We start from the raw sequence: 16511 nt of genomic DNA on the forward strand, positions 1-16511 counted from the left end.
GGCTGTCGAGAAAGGCGATGCCGGACCGGCTTTGCTACCTTTGTCGTCTGCGAAACGCCATCCCGTGTACGCGATCATACTCTGCCAAATGACTTGATTATTTCGCCTTTTCAGGCTCGTTCAGATAGCTTTCGCGGATGGCAAACTGCTTTGAGCCAAATTGAATATGCCGGACCCACATGTTGGCTGTAACTTGTATTTGACACGGTATATATTCTGGGGTTAGATTCTGCACCCATGCCGTGACTATCCACAAGTCGCAAGGTATTACTGCTGACCGAGTCGTTGTGATCGTCAACCACCCTGAGTTTATCAAGGGCCTTTCGTACGTCGCGGCATCGCGTGTTCGCACTCTAGATTGTCTACTCATCCAGGAGCCGATTGATTTCGACAAGATGTGCAAGAGGAAGGGTGGTGATACGGCGAATGCGAGGGCTGCAGATACTGAGGCTAGGTGGAATCAGCTACTGGACAGATGAATCGTTGGTCGCGGAGAGATTGAGAGGATGAGAGGATGGGTCGTGGAATCAGGAAGTCGAATTGAATTTGTTGATTGAATCTGATATGGTATATATTCTGGGGTTCGATTCTGCGATAATATTGCAGCCTACCTGGTTCTTGGATGTCTAGACCAGGATGTATTTTCGTTGGAAGCTTGACACCACCATATAGACGAGCACGCTTTCGGTGCATCTCGAGTGTTTGACCGAAGCACCCTCGCCTTCCATCTTCCACTCCCGACCAGCTTCAGCGGTCGATACCACTGCACACCCAATCTTCCCGTCAGCCATCCCGCGCCATGGAGTTCGAAGACATCGAGTACCTATACGACCTACTGGGTGTTGCTCACGATGCCTCTACCAGTGATATCAATGCAGCAGCCGACGTAAAGATATACCAGATCAACGAAGCGAGGAAGGAGCTTTTGCGCCAGCGGAAGGTCGGCGACATCGGTACTATGACGCTGTTTCACGTGCTATTACTATCAAGAAACTGACAACTGTTCGAGCACGGGTAGACAGCTTCCAAGTCAATCCCGAATCTGAACACCACCGCAGCAAGCCGGTCAGCGTCTTTCGCGGCTGGGGACGCCTTCTGGACAGGGTCGAGCGCCGGAAGAAAAGGGCCGCTCTCCCTTCGACAAGCGCTGCGCAGAACGACAGTCACGATGGCCATGCCCGAAAGGTTCAAGCAGAGCACTTTCCCACCGCCCATCCCGCGTCGTTCGTAGAAGCCGCCTTGCAGAACGACATTGAGTCGCGCTTGAGGCAGTTCCCATTGCTGAGGGCCGCCGCAACCTCCGAAGGAGAGCTGTCCTCTACCTCGACAAGCTCTCATGTCCGCCGCAAGCTTCGCAAGCGCACGAAGCCCAAGTTCGCCAGGAAGAGCCTCTTCGACATCTTCCCCACGACGAAGTGGAAGAAGGGGCAGTAGATGGAGATGTTTAGGACTACAGCGAAAACGAGGATGTACGTTGGATCGGCGTTGGGATACAAAAGACGGGCAAGAAGGGTGTGCGGGGAAATGCACCAGTGATTTGTAAAAAAGAAGCAGGAAAAAGATACGGCGGTTGAAAGACTGGTTACATCACTGGTGCACGAGACTCATGGCTGGGAACCGCGAACTTCGTATAGTCTTCTGGTAGCATTGAAGCGTTCGTTCGGAAGACTTCCGTCCTGATGCTTTGGGACAATCGTCTAACTCGTCAAGGCGTGATGTGGCCAAAGGCCTGGTCCTGCAGCAGTTGCTCTTCGCGATGCGCAACTTTCTGTGAACCAACATCGACTTTCAGCCAGCCTGTACTCTCCAAATGCACCCCAGCCCCAGCCACGGGCTCTTGGTCCGACATGCAAAAGACGGAACGAGGGGACATTGATCTCGCACGCGACGGGCTGCTCCAGGGGCAAAACGCGGACACAACACTTTCAAGCAGATCAAGCAAGCTTCGTTGAAAGGGTTCCAAAACGCGGAAGCTTTCTTGTAGGGATGGACGGAGGCAGGGGATATTTGGGATCTTTGACTTCGGATGTCGCAGTATGCACAGAAATAGACATAATCAGTAATTCAAGTCTCATTACCAAAGCCCGTTCATCTGCTTTGAATGGTTTTGTGTGTTGTCAAATTATGTGAGACTGTACAAGCTGCGCTGCTTCTCTTCGAACCAAGACGGCGAGACTCCTAGAATCAGCTGTCGCAATTCCCGAGGTTTGTGGTTCTATCGTGCAAGAACACATCAAGTACGTAGCTCGGGTTCTCCACTATGCTCGATTCGGCAACCAGACTCCTTCTAGAAGTCTGCTGAGCCACAGTGGTAAGTCCAAGAAACTTCAGCATCATCGGCCAGGCGCACCTTCTACACTGGCCCAAGAGGTGCCAAACTGTGCTCACCCGGCGAGACGGCCTTTCGTTCAGCCGAGTCTCGCTTCCCTGGTACGCCGCACACTCTCCAGCCATTCCATCTCCTCAACCTCAAAACCACATCATCAACAACAAACCACATGGATCAAACAACGACACAAAAACAAAACAAGGAAAAAGAACAAAAGGTGATTCTTCATTCTTCACATCTCTCCTCTCCTCAATGTGCTAACCAAGTCAAAGTCTCAAATCTCTACCACCATCGCCGCCACACAGCTCGGTCGTCTGCAAAGGATTTATCCCTGCGCTCGCTCAATGTCGGCAGGGTCGCAGCCCTTTGTCGAGTGGACGAGCAGGTACCATTAACCTGCGCAACATTCGTGACGGAGTTGACGTACGCACTATCCGTGACGGGGTCGACGTGCGCACCACGGTCATGGTTCGAAACATTCCCAACAAGATGGATACCGTAAGTTCTCTTTCCTCTTTCTTCCATCTTCGTCTAGTCCTGCTGACATCTTGCGGACTCTCGGAATTTGTTCAAGTGCTAGCAACAGCGGAGTATGCTTCTCCAGCTGAAGTCTGATGCGGGAATTGAGTGGATGAAGACACACTACGAGGAGGAAAAGGCTGCCATCACCCAGCACTACCTCGCCAAGATCCACAAGATGCAGCTTCACAACCTCGAGCACCCGACGACTCGCGACCCCGAACCCGCGGAGATTCAGCTGCGCGAGGCCTACCAGCACAGCCAGCGCGCACTCCGCGCCGCCCCCGACAACTGGCCATACGGCAAGAAGAACACCCCAGGAGGAGAATACCGTACGCCATATTCAGAGTGTCTTACATTCAAAACGTCGACTTGATAGAGATCGTCAACAAAAATCCCTGTCTACACTCATCATTCCTAGCAAGACCAGGAGCAGCAGCTGTTGAAATCTTCGGGGGACTTGTCGACACTGCTCAGGAATGCTACTGCCTATTCATGTGAGTCAAACTGGGAGACTCCGCCATCGACGCCTGTTCCCAAGGCGCTCGTTGATTGTCAAGAAAGCAAGGCTAATCAACCTTCGCAGCGCAGCTCACAGAGCCTACTGTCACCCACAACGACTACCACCTGCCGCGGACTTAAGCAAGCAAGCCCCCTCACACTGCACGTCAAACCGCAACGCCCGCCGGGCAAACGGCCAAATATACAGCCATAGCTTCGCTCCGGGACGTCGCACCTTTCTTCGGCTTGTCGAGGGACTAAAACCAAGAGACCGCGTTGCCTCTCAAGCACATGCCCGACGATTTGTTGGAGAGACGAGTACCGCGTAATGAACGTCTTCGGAGCAGGCCCTCTTCGAATCGGCTGGTATGTGCCTCCCATCTTTAGAGTACGAGAGGATCAGCTTTACTCACTCCTCGTTTGCAGAATACTATAAGTTTGGCTGCAGACGGTGGCTGGGAAGCTTTTGATGGATCTTCGCACTGATTGGACCTGGAAATATTGACGTGGAAAAATTGCAAATGGATGTTTCAGAGAAGGTGGTACATATACAAAGGCGAATGACCAGATCAGCTTTCAATCGAAATCGTTTCAAGACGTGATTCTCAAGTCACGGCGTAGTCATGATCGAGGAAAAGTCAATTTCAGGATTTCCCATGTGCAATGATCTCTTCCACGCGCTGCTCTTGTTCAAGTCTTTGCGCTATGTTCACCCAAGCCCCCAACTTCAACCGTCGCTTTCCAGGCCATGCTCTGTTATCATCATCAACATTGCAGCAACAGTATCGAGGCCAGAGATGGTCGCCCATGTCACACCTGGACTCAGCTTCGATGCTCGCATCCCGCGTTCGGTCAGACCAATGTCGGACGGTAAGCTCATTCGCCCTCCGATCGTAGGACCACATGTCTCTGACAGCAACATAGCCAACGCGTCCGGTCCATCAGCGCACGTTCTCCTTCGTAAAATGGTCTTGATACCAGTGCCCCAACCACCCAGTCGGCTGCAAACACAACGCTCCCTCCCTTGAGCTAGCGCGAGGCGGTTGCCACGAACGTCACTCTGGCTGGGCTTGACACTGAGAACATGATCCACTCGACAAGGGTCACCAGTACTGGAACCTACCTACGTTAGCCACAAGAACCATGATATCTTCAGTCAGAATGGGGCGCGGTCAAGCCGCCGTCCCTTTTGCGACCGAAGATGTCAAGCCTCGGAAGAACGACAAGCACCTTTCTCCTTCAGTGGCTCAGTCGTTCTCAATCCATCTCTTCTGACACACTTGAGGCTGACAGCGACCGCTCACTCTTCCGACGTGCCTTTCCAACGCAAAAGCCGAAGACCAAGGACAGTAACCCGCGCACGGCGAGGAAAGAGGTCTCAAAGGTGACTGCGTAATCCATCACTGCCATGCTGGCGTACAAGCCGAAGGCGAACAACGGAAATGCGAGACTGGCCGTTGCTCGGGCGCGACTAATTCGTCCTCTCTGCCCATCTCCAGGCCGAGGTCATCTGAAAAAGACACACGCTTTGTTGGAGAAGTCGTTTCCAGTGACGACCGTGCTGCTTTTTTATCTGCACCGCTCGCTTTCGAACGAAAGACCCCAAATTTGATCTGTGTAAAACGACTACTCCAAGGACAAAAGGGCAACCTCCGTCGCACTCCTGTTTCCAATCTTCTTCCGTAGCAGGAGTAGATAGAGATCGAGCGAGTCCCCGATCCTGGCGCTAAAAAAGTGAACGCCAAGTACTTTCACGTGCGTCGCATCTCGCGAGGAAGCCCGCACCGTTTAACCCTCATTGACCGAGCCGTCCCAATTGTCCATAGCTTCTGCGCTTATGGTTCGGAGGAACATTGAGTACGTCGACAAGGCCATCTCCGCCCGTGGCAACAAGGACGTAAAGCCACTTGGTATTCTATAAGACGCGCATGACGCCCAGCCATCAGTCAACAAGCACTTCGCCAGCGCAAGCTTTACTAGACATGTGCATTACAATTTCTCAAGGCTTCAAAGGCCAAGTCGGGACGCAACACTGTTCTTCGCCCTGTCCCGGCGACAAGCTCAAAGGCGAGGATTGAATTCAGTCTCAATGAGGCCCGGCCAGGGCTTCCAATGAGACTGAAATGCACAGCAATACTGCATTTCGGGGGAGAAGGGATCCGTCGGTGGGAAGCTATGCATGAAATGATCGATGTTCGGTATAGGGAGAAGGGGCCTTCGAATATATCGATGCAGGAGAAGGCACTAGGAGCACAGTAAAGCTGGAGAAGGTTTATAGAAAACACCCTTTAAGTGCGTTATCGTTCCAGGAGTAAGAACTGCGGGTTCAAACTTCAAAGGTTTTCGACCTTTCGTCTTGGGTGTCAGCCTGAGACTGATAGAACAATGTCATTGTAGCTTTGCCGCAACACGAACATTGCGGAAAAGCACGCGCAAGAGAGAGGTATACTATAAAGGAGGACATGACATGCCACACAGCGACCTAATTAGTTGAAGTCCTGTGTTTTCGATAAGTGACGGGCAGACAGGAGTCGAAAAACCGTCTCTGTCGCGGAGGTCCGTGCACAATGCTCTATTGCGTGGGCTGCTCGCTTCCGCTGTTTACATCTTGCTCTCCCGTCGCTCAGTCACTGCTAGAACCATCTCAACCACATCCTTGGATATCGTTCTTTCAACTTCAACTTCGTGGTTTCGATTCAAAAAGCCCTTGCGTCTACCACATCGTCATTGTTCCATCATTCAATTGACATCACGATGTCAAGCCCGCGTCGCCCTGTGCCCCAGCCGCAAGGCATGACCAAAGAACAGGTCGAATTGCTCAAGAGAAGGGCTATTCGAGCTTTCGTCCCAGTTTCCCATCGCGCTGAAGAAGACAAGAACGGCATGCTCCCCAGCTTCTCAATCCAAACGTCGTGGAGAAACGCTGACATCCGCGTAGCCGAGCAGCCGGTTGCGCGCAACACTTTGCTCAGCAACCCTCACGCGCGTGCCACGAACACTGCCCTAGCCGGTGTTCCCGCCGCTCGCAGCACTGAGCCGACTGGCAAGCAAGAACTTCTCAACAACCCCAAAGCCAGTGCCACGAACGTTCCCCACTCGGGCATCAATCCCACTGCTCGTCGCAGGGAGTCTACCGGCCAGCAAGCCATCTCCGCCAAAGCGAAAGCCCGCCACAACAATGCTGCGCTCTCCGGTCTCCACCGTCCTGCTGGTTGCGCCGAGTCCCCCGACAAGCCAGGCCTCCTGAGCAACCCCGAAGCCCGACGATCCAACTTTTTTCTCGCCGGCACCGACCAGAGCGACTTCTCTGTTTTCAACAATAGCGGCAATTCCGGACAATTCCACCATCCCCATCTACCTAAGCACAAGTCAGCCAACATCACCAAAGACAAGCGCAGCATCAGCAACAACACCTCTGTCACCGAGACTGGCAACGTTCGTCGTATTCATCTGCCCCCGGCGACGCAGACCAAGAAAGAGGGAGACATGACGAACGACAACCACAGCAGCGAAACAGACATCGTCAAACAGTATCGTCTGTCCAGACGCCAGCCAAAAAGCTCGACCTCGGCCAACAGCGACGCTGACACGGCTATCGGACCTGTTCCCGTCGAGTGCCCGAAGCGCAATGATGGCAAATGCCGTCGCAACTCGGTTCTTGGATTGTTTCCCAGTCAGCCGCCGCACAACAAGAAGTGAATTGCAGTCTTTTGACTTCAAAATCTCAGCGTCACTTTGCCTCTCAGACCAGGACCAAGAGAAGGCTACTGTTGACAAGGAGAAAAAGGAGTAGACGGCCAGACGTCTTCGACGAGGCTGCTACAGAGGAAGTCTCTTTGACGGAGCGACCAAATGCTCGAGGTTTCGGATACTCCACTCCTTACTGTCTTAGGCCCAAATAGGTGAAGCAGTTGGAGTCAATCAAGGTCCATATACGAGATTGAGTGTCTGCAGTCACGGCTGTAAAATTCATGCAGATGTGTACGCACAGCGAGTGGACGAATTGCTAGAATGGTATGTCCACCACTCAAGAGAAGGTACCCATGAACTGATATTTTCGGCAGACAACCCATGGATTCATGCCCGGAAATTGGGCGTGGTACAAGATGATGGACTGGAAACTGTCAAGTAGGAAGGGAGGACGCCTGCTAGAGGTATTCATCCAGGCCAGCACCAAGCCATTTCCCATGACTGGACTGGTTGCCTGCTTTGGTTCATGTCCTCTATCAAGGTTGAGCTTGGGACAGACGCGTCGGGGCTTCAACAGCAAGCATTATTGGATGGTTGGAATACTCCAGTTTAGGAAGACGGCTCAAAAAGTAGCATACCATTCGAAGATGTCGTGATGCAATAACACTACCATTTTGTGTTGAAGATGGCGCTTGGTGATCCCTTGCCGCCCCTGCAAATCTGACCTGCTTTCAAATCCCCCAGATCCTCCCTATGAGAGCCAGGCCAAACATCGCGTCGGGCGCGAAATTTGGGTACGGTCCGTGCGCCACGGCTTGTTGACGTCGTCCCCCAACTGCCCAAGCTCCACGTCGTCGTCAAACTCCTTCCCTTCAGATTCAACCATCCACTTCATACTCGAGATCACCTACTTCCTCATCATAATCTAATCGAATTCGAACTTGAATCATCAAGATGATCAACCCACGTCGCCCTGCGATGCACCCGCAGCCGGAGGCCAAACGCCAGGTCAAGATGACAAATGACAGCTCCTACCGCGCTCCGGCTCCAAACCCTGACTGCACCATGGCAGAGAAGACTGGTGAGATCCTCCATTCCCCCTCCACAGTAGAAAGCTTCTAACAGCCGCATAGACAAGCAGCGTGCTCCACGCAACAACGTTCTCGGCAACCCTCGTGCTCGTGCCACGAACGTGGCTCTCGCTGGTACCGATCTTGACGCACGTGGCAACGAGGCCGCTGGCAAGCATGGTCTTTTCGGCAACCCGCAGGCCCGCACTACGAACGTCACACTGGCCGGTCTCATTCCTACTGCCCGTCTCACTGGAGCAGCTGGCAACCAGAGCCTGTTCGCCAACGCCCAAGCTCGGGAGACGAACGTTCTCCTTGCCGGTCTCCATCCTCCGGCTCCGACCACTGCGCAGCCTCGCGGCTGGAAAGTCACTGAGACCATGTACAGCACAATCAGGGTTACGAGCACTGGCACATACACGCAGCAGAGGGTCAAGGATATCTCCATCCAGGAGATGGTTCCCACCCAGCACCAAGGTCCTGTCGTCATGCAGACCGTCCAGCGCACGACTCAGAGGACTGTCTCCACTGCGAACAAAATCCACCAAGCTCCTACCAACGGTAACCCAGGCCCGGTCCGTCGTTCCCAACCCTCCGAGAAGAAGCCTCAGCCAGTCAACAAGGACATCCGCACCATGATCAAGCGCAACATAAGCATCAACGAAGACACCGTCCGACCTTCTCGTCTCCGTGCCCACCGGCCAGCCAGCCCGGCCTCCTCCGAGAGCGACACCGGCACGGTCATCGGACCTCTGCCTACCGACGTCCCAAAGCGCAACCATGGCAAATTCCGCCGCAGCACCGTGCTTGGTCTGTTCCCTGGCCAGGAGAAAGAGGCAAAGAAGTGATTCACGAATCTCTGCACAACTGGACTTGGTCTTGGGAACAGATTAGAATGCTGAACCACTGCCCGACTGCTCGTTCCATGTTGGAGCATCGAATTCAAGCTGAATGATGACCAAATGGGTATGTACATCATTGCCGAGTTCTTGCCTTTTGACTGACGCTTTTTCACAAGGAATGCAGGGCTTGACACACAGGTGCTAAGTGTTGGAATCTAAGAGATTCGGAAGGCATAGGAGGCCGGAACGAGAGGCAAGATGACAATAACGCTAGGATAAAGCTGTGTCATCCGGATTGTTCAAGTTAATCGGGGATTGCGGGGCTGGACATCTACTTTATTCAGTTCGTGCGTGGACGGACGAGTGAGAACTTCTTGTCTTGCTGCAAGCATAGGTCAATATTGCGAGTTGGATTCAATAAATCTCTACTTTTCAGAGAAGTTGTGGTGTGACATGTTTTGACGATGCCTGCTTGATATTTGCAGCCTAGCACTGCAATTCGGGTTTATATTTGAGCAAAGATCTCATTGTAATGACTGACGATGGAGTTGCTTCTGTCGCCCAGATTGTCCAACTCACAGCCAGTGCCGGCCGTCGTGCAAGTCATTTTGAATCGGCCCGTTCCTGCACCACGCCTTGTTTACATCATTTGGTTTCGCCGCTCAACTCCACCTCCACCTCCTATCATCGTGACCCATCATCACGACACATCATCACAACATCTCCATCCTTGAGATCCCTCCTATCTCCGCGTGCCACCACGATATCATCACTCCAAATTGGTCGTGAAATCGCCCAGTGAGCGAAGCGTGCTGTTTCGCCCGCAGCCGCAGCCGCAGCCGCAGGCCTTCGTGCTTCGGGCAATCTTCCTCCCACCATCGAAGCAAACATGAACGGTAAGCCGCTGGTGAATCGAATCTCCAACCCTTGCCGCTTGCAGTATCTGACAAGCACATAGTCACGCCGGCTGCCGCTCTCAAGCATGCCGTATTTACCAACCCTGAAGCCCGTGCGACGAACGCCGCCCGTCGCTGGTCCTTGCCCATCTACTGCCAGCAGTGGCGGCAAGCAGCGAGCCTTGAGCAATCACCAGGCGCGCGTCATCCAAATTCTGCGTGCTGGCCTTGGTCGTGCGGCCAGCATCACCCGCGGAACGACAACAAGACCACCTCTCGCGGTCGCTCACGCCATCCACTGGTCCTAGCTTTCCACGTACAAGCCTCGCCAGAACAAAAACCCTCACAAAAGCGGCTATGGCGACTGGCGCAACGATCCGTCCACGCCCCCGTCGCCTTCTCCCACCCACCGTTGGATCCAGAGTACAAATCGAGCAACTCAAACCGTCGATAAGATCACCTCTACAGACGAAGAAAGCATCTCGCCTCGCGCCACCCTCCCCGGAACCAAGTTACGGCAGAAACAACCCAGCCGCCGGTCATCGCTTGGGCCGACACTTGCGGCTACACGGAGGTGGACGAAAGTCATACCTGGAAGAAAATCCGAAGAAGGGATATGTGCTTGGAAGGCGCGCTGGAATCCAAAGTTATCCAAAGTTACAAGCACCCCTAGAAACCACAGGACTTCCGCAGCCTGTGCCCACTCTCGATGGATAGTGTGACGAAACACCACGCGTGCGCTGCGCAAATGCAGCGTATCTACACCAGCACGCCAGCAGCCAATGACAAGTGGTGCAGCATCTGCGGAGGAGTTTCGTCCGTTGAATGCTGTCAGTCGCGCGTCAAGAACGGCGGTTGCGACTTGAAGTTTTGCGACGAGACTTGATGCGCTGCGGAAACGGTCTCAAGGGACTCACGGACTACAACCTCGGCCGAAAAGCTCATGACGGAGGCGAGGGCTGGTGCCAGTTCCTTCACTGCGAAGGTCCCCACCGCCACATGTACCCTCCTAGGTATTCGTGTCTCGCATACAAACCAAAGTCTCGAGGACACCACAGGTCTAAGGCTACCGTTCTGAGCAGATGTCACCTGCAACATGTAAGTAATTGAGTCGCATCAGAAGTCCTAATCAATGGCCAACTTCAGACTTTCTGCTAAAGCTCCGGTGATGGCCGAGAAGGAGTCCTCGTCCTACGGTCCAATTCGGACTTTGTCGAACTATGCGATCGAACTATGCGATCGAACTATGCGATCGAACTATGCGGCACTCATCTTCCAGAAGCGAGGACGACGAAGTTCAATCAACACATTTCAAAATTTGCAAATCACAAGAAAGCAAATGTCGCCCGCGGGCTCGGGTACCCCTGCCACTGCCAACACCGATACCAAGCGCAATCGCGTACTGCAGGCCATTCGATTCCAAGCCGAGGCCGGCTTCAAGAAGCCGATGCGCGACAACGACTTCGGCATGGAGGAGACCAGGGAATGGCTCTTCCGAATCTGGAATTTGAGGGGCCCGCCCCGCAACACCCATTCTTGTCACGTCAGTCACATGAGCGTCGAGCCTCCTACCTCTAAGCACGCTGCCTTCCAGTTCGCCAAAGAGCCCTATAACTTGCCGACCCTCCCTATCACTAAGACCAAGTGTAAGCACGTGCCGTAGGCCATTTAATTCCAAGCCTACCAAGGCTAGCTTCAAGAAGCTAATGCACGACAACAACTTTAATATAGTGGACTCTAAGTTCTATCTCTTCTAAATCTAGAATTTATAACACCTATTCCTATTATATCAGCTATATAAGCGTCAAGCCTCCTACCTCTAAGCGCGCTGCCTTCTAGTTCACTGAAGAGCCCTATAACTTACCAACCCTCCCCATCACTAAGACCAAGCGCAAGCACGTGCCGTAGGCCATTCAATTCCAAGCCCGCCGAGGCCGGCTTCAAGAAGCCGATGCACGACAACGACTTCGACATGGTGGACTCCGAGTACTGTCTCTTCCGAATCTAGAATTCGCAATGCCCATTCCTGTCACGTCAGCCACATGAGCATTAAGCCTCCTACCTCTAAGCGCGCTGCCTTCTAGTTCGCCGAAGAGCCCTATGACTTGCCAACCCTCCCCATTACCGAGACCAAGTGCAATCGCGTACTGTAGGCCATTCGATTCCAAGCCGGCGCCGGCCTCAAGAAGCCGATGCACGAAAACGACTTCGACATGGAGGACCACAAGTATGGACAGACCTCCAACGATGGATACAAGGGAACGCATTATTCTTCAGAAATGATCCGGCGGCGGGTCCCGTTGATTAGAAGAGCAAAGGAAGGGCAAAGCCTCACCAGATCCCTGAGCCTGAACCAGAAGTGATTGATCTGGACGACTGGGAGCCAGAGAATAGTACGAGAGACCGGGCATTGTGGAGTCTTAGTGGTTGGGTTCCAGGACCGGCCTCATACTACCCGCGATTCGGCGGAGAAGAGACTCTGAAGATGGATATTGGTACCCAGCCAAAGAGCAACTACAACCAGGTCAATGTGATGGCGCATTACTGCGAGCAATTTGGCGGACAGGAGACTCCGAAGGTGGAAGCTCGCATCCGACTCAAGAGCAAGTACAACCAGAGGAAGGTCATCAGTGCGCCAGCTCCGAGAGTCCAAAGGAGCCGTACGTCTCGCCTCGGACATGCCGATCGCCAAAGACCCCAACGAGCCAAAGATGGAGATGGAAGATTTGAAGGGTTCTGCTTCGCCGAGCCAATCGCGCCACGATTCATCGGAAGAGAAACTACTGCATTGTCCAGCGCGTCGTCCAGTGCGTCTTCCAGGTTCAGAAACCGAAAAGGAGGGGTCAAAAACCCAGCGGCCATGTCCTTGGGTCTTCCAGTCAGGCTACGCTCCCAGGAGCGGTACAGGTGATGGAAGGATGGACGGGGGGCACGTGGGGTCGAAGGAAGAGTGTTGGAGTCGTATCCACTCTCTCCATTGCGTCAGTAGAGACGTCACTTGTTTCGCAAAGCTTCTCTCATAGCATCATCCCATGGCGTAGCGCAAGATGCGCACCTAGTTAGTTAGCTGCTCTGCTCGCTGTGGCAGAAATCAATCGATTCGTTCTGCTCTGAGCTCAGTCAACAACGAAAAACACAAGATTAGAATAGTTGCCATTTGACGGGCGAGAATCAGGTCTTGGTTTGGCAGCAAGTGCACAACGCGCAAAACTCAATGGAAGCAGAACGAAGCCTCTCACCCGAATTCATCAGAATTTGTAAGAAATAAACACAGATTTTGCATGATGCAAGATGCTTCAAGCACTGTCACCTTTGAAGTATCCATGATGCCTTGCTCGTCCCATGCACCCCCTTCCATTTCGGGAGAGCGCCAACTGTTAGCCTCGCGCGAGTAGCACGCATAACCACAGGTGTCATGTAGCGGAAGGACGATGGGTGCTTCTGTGGTCTTCTGTGAGCTATGACGGCTTGACAGGAGTGGTTTGTATGCCTAAACTTCGTGCCCGATAGTGTCCTGTGAAGTGTGCTGCTGGCGACTCCCGATGATGTCATGTCTCTCTTGCGCCTTCCCGCGCGGCCCAGCCTGCGCGGACGCTGCCTAAGTCCACATGGAAACCTCTACACAAACCCAAACATCGAACTTCAACAAAAGCCCCCAAAAACCCAAACCCACCATCAACAACGAGGACCATACGTTAGTCGCTTGCAGGCCAAGCCATCGTAGATCAGTCGCTAACGCAGTCGCTTTTCAGCTCCGAGGGTCACGGAAAAGAGGGTTAAGATGGCGGAGAAACTCAGAATGAATGTGCTCATGCGCGACCGGGACGACGAGCGCTCTGACCGTCAGCCCGTCAACACTATTCGACAGAACGCGCCATCCTTCAAGTAAGCAAGCGCCTTTCTTGCTTTGGTGTCTCTTCTCTTCCGAACGGCAAAGACTGACGTTTTCCCCAGAGATGGGTGAATGGGACCCAAAAATCGCCATGGTCGGGACTGTATCCTGTTCGCTGAGCTGGTGAGTACTTCTATGCACCCTCAACTCGCTTCTAAAAGCTTTCCAACCTAACCATCTTTTCCATCTCCAGAACTGGGTCTGCCAACTCTTCCCCCAGCTCCAGCACTTGTAAATCATCCATTCCGGTCTCGACATCCCTGGCAGTCGGAAGTCCTGCGACACTAGCCTCCCAAACTGCGAGCCATCATCACAGCGATGGGAAAGAAGTGGCACAGCATGAGCAGCCCCGGGTACATCACAATACTTAGGCTTCACGGTGCCATATCCATGCCACCATTCTTGTTGAGCCGTCTGTGGAGAGGCGCGCAGACAAAAATCCTTTCTCCGGCCGGAGAAGAGGGACTGCCACCATTCCAACAATGTGCCGCCACCTTTGACGGTAATCGATCCAAATCTCGCCATGAGAATACCGTCCACAAGAAGAAGAGGAAACACCACGAGCAATTGTTTCCATCGGTACACCGAGCGGGCATCTCACATGGTGTAGCAAAACATGCCAGGCGCACTACGTCTGGCTGCGCTGGTCGCAAGGTCCGCGGCTGAGTGCGTGGTCCACGCGTGGGTTGGAAAGGTAGACACGTCAGCACATGAGGTTCTTTCTGCTCGGCCAACACTTTTCTCGCATTCCACGAACAATCTACAACAACACAGCTGTCATTCATGCAGGGCGAATAGCGCGAGACAAGGCGCACCCGCTCACGGTTTCTCGTCAGGCTCGGGGAAGTCGCAGCAAAACACTGCTGGGGAGAGGCTTGGGATATGCACCGTTTCGCTGGTGAGTCAACCACTCTGGCTCTTCCCCTCGACGACTCTGACATGTTTGACAATAGTGCGAATTGACCCACGCGGCTTCGACCTTGGCCAGGGATAGAGGATCCTCAGACACAAGACCTTGCATAGGTACATCGACGTCCTTCGTACTTTTGTTACTGGTGAGTCAAACATGCTCTTCCTTCTCTTGCACAATACTGACGGATGTCTCAACGGTACAGGGTGCTCTTCTGAACCCAGTGGAACAGCCGTCGAAGAGAGTCCGATCCAGTCAATCCGAGCGGATTGGCAGTAGGGAAGGGAACGCAGCCAACGCCTCCCCAGCCGGCCAAAGACTCAATGGCGGAGCATGGCCTTTCCAAAATGGCCGCTTACCCACTTCCTCCTCAGACAGCCTCCGACATGATTGGTGTGGGCTTCTCGACATGGGCAACCAGTCCCCACGTTATTGACTCCCGAGTAATGCACGTTACCTTGAGCCACAAGGAGGAGGAGGAGCGCCGCAACATGCCAGCCGAGAACGACACAGAGCTGAGCGGGCTCTTCCAAACGATCACCCCGGAGTTATACTTGAGTCTCCCTGAGTCAGCGCGCCATCATGCACAAGCCTCGTACAGCGCCTTGTACATCCATGGAGATGCGTGTGCGACAGAGGTTCAACAGAGTCAGCAACGCCAACGCCGCGATGTACACCATGGGTGCCTCTGAGGTTGTGCCGTAGAAGTGGCTCTGTCCCACATAGCTCGGGGACGAGTCGTGCTTCTACTTCTTGGCTTTGCTCTGTTCCGGCTACACGCCTACTTGCTGTCTCTACAGAATGCTGAATCGCCTTCCCGCTCTCCGTGACATGCTGTCATTGGGAGCAGAAGGGATACTCTCATCTCGCAAGTACGGTACGTTCATTCAGTGTCTAGTCCTTCTTTTCTCGCTAGCAGTACTTTCTGACAGTCAGGTAGCAGAGTAAATTGGTCGACGGGACCACCTCTACTTCATGTTTTCGGCGACCTTCCCCGAGGAAGCTCGCTGTCTCGCAAAAGAGTACATGTCTGAGGTTCCTTGGGTCAAATGAACGACATATTATGTCGCAGCCGCGCAAAGCTGCAAAGACAAATTCAGCATCCCAAAGCGAGTTTCCGGCCGCTCATGACACCACTAAGAAGTCCCGATGCCTCGAAGACCAGTACAACGGAGATGCAAAGCGTGCAACCGAGTTTTTGAGCGGATGGGCTGTCTCAGAGATGAATAAAGCTGCCGGGTCACAGGCACACGTTTACCCTGAGCCAATGAGCTGGGAAGAGTCCTGCTGGAAAGAAGTCGACGGGGCGGAGCAATGTCCACGTCAACCTGTCGGAGGACTACGCCCGCATCCGAGTCGGCCGCATCGGTTTGAGCCACAACAACATTGTCCAGCGCGCCTACAATATTGAAGAGTCCATCAAGGACAGGACGAATGGCGCGCTCTGCCATGGAAATCGGCAGGACACCTTTCGGATTTCCTTCTCGCCGCAATCATCGCTGCCATGAGGCCCGGCATCAGGAGAATCTCGGTGGGCGAGAATGCCTTGGTCGAAGTCATTACAACGACGAGGAAATGGAGGAGCTCTTCTGTCTTTGCTGGGGTGTTCCAAAGCTTGCAACCATGGAAATGTCAGTCAATCTTTTCGAAAGGCCCTCCCGTCGTAGGTTGGCGAGGCTCGCAGCCTTGCAAAGAATTATATATCAAAGCACCATGCCCGCACGCGTGTCGGCCGCATTTTGGAGGACAGCTTTGACACGCTCGAGTGTTTTCTTTGTCTGGCGCGGTGCGTAGTACGGACGCGTCCGGGCGAGCGGCATTTCTTCCACCCACCACAGTGCTCTGCCCCATGACAACCTTCG

At 53.5% G+C, this 16511-nt stretch overlaps 5 protein-coding genes across 5 annotated transcripts; all 5 read left to right on the forward strand.

Moving 5' to 3' along the window:
• Positions 1-799: 799 nt before the first annotated feature.
• Positions 800-1434, forward strand: BKA78DRAFT_364018 (uncharacterized protein; the record flags this gene model as incomplete). Its single annotated transcript, XM_066892504.1, has 2 exons — positions 800-953; positions 1010-1434. The coding sequence occupies 2 exons, from the start codon at positions 800-802 to the stop codon at positions 1432-1434; spliced, it is 579 nt and encodes a 192-aa protein (XP_066738259.1).
• Positions 1435-6103: 4669 nt separating this feature from the next.
• BKA78DRAFT_300740 (uncharacterized protein) lies at positions 6104-7048 on the forward strand (the record flags this gene model as incomplete). Its single annotated transcript, XM_066887267.1, has 1 exon — positions 6104-7048. The coding sequence occupies one exon, from the start codon at positions 6104-6106 to the stop codon at positions 7046-7048; it is 945 nt and encodes a 314-aa protein (XP_066738260.1).
• A 945-nt stretch (positions 7049-7993) lies between these two features.
• Positions 7994-8957, forward strand: BKA78DRAFT_357892 (uncharacterized protein; the record flags this gene model as incomplete). The annotated part of the gene is made up of 2 exons (XM_066892310.1): positions 7994-8120; positions 8173-8957. 2 exons carry the CDS (start codon positions 7994-7996, stop codon positions 8955-8957), a joined length of 912 nt encoding a protein of 303 aa, XP_066738261.1.
• Positions 8958-11186: 2229 nt separating this feature from the next.
• On the forward strand, positions 11187-13736 carry BKA78DRAFT_357893 (uncharacterized protein; the record flags this gene model as incomplete). Its single annotated transcript, XM_066892311.1, has 4 exons — positions 11187-11493; positions 12017-12074; positions 12161-12507; positions 13600-13736. 4 exons carry the CDS (start codon positions 11187-11189, stop codon positions 13734-13736), a joined length of 849 nt encoding a protein of 282 aa, XP_066738262.1.
• A 619-nt stretch (positions 13737-14355) lies between these two features.
• BKA78DRAFT_300745 (uncharacterized protein) lies at positions 14356-15341 on the forward strand (the record flags this gene model as incomplete). Its single annotated transcript, XM_066887268.1, has 3 exons — positions 14356-14637; positions 14693-14794; positions 14874-15341. 3 exons carry the CDS (start codon positions 14356-14358, stop codon positions 15339-15341), a joined length of 852 nt encoding a protein of 283 aa, XP_066738263.1.
• Positions 15342-16511: the final 1170 nt, after the last annotated feature.

Source organism: Phyllosticta capitalensis, assembly GCF_038381095.1.
Source record: "Phyllosticta capitalensis strain CBS 128856 chromosome Unknown BKA78scaffold_14, whole genome shotgun sequence".
Classification (NCBI taxonomy): Eukaryota; Fungi; Ascomycota; class Dothideomycetes; order Botryosphaeriales; family Phyllostictaceae; genus Phyllosticta; species Phyllosticta capitalensis.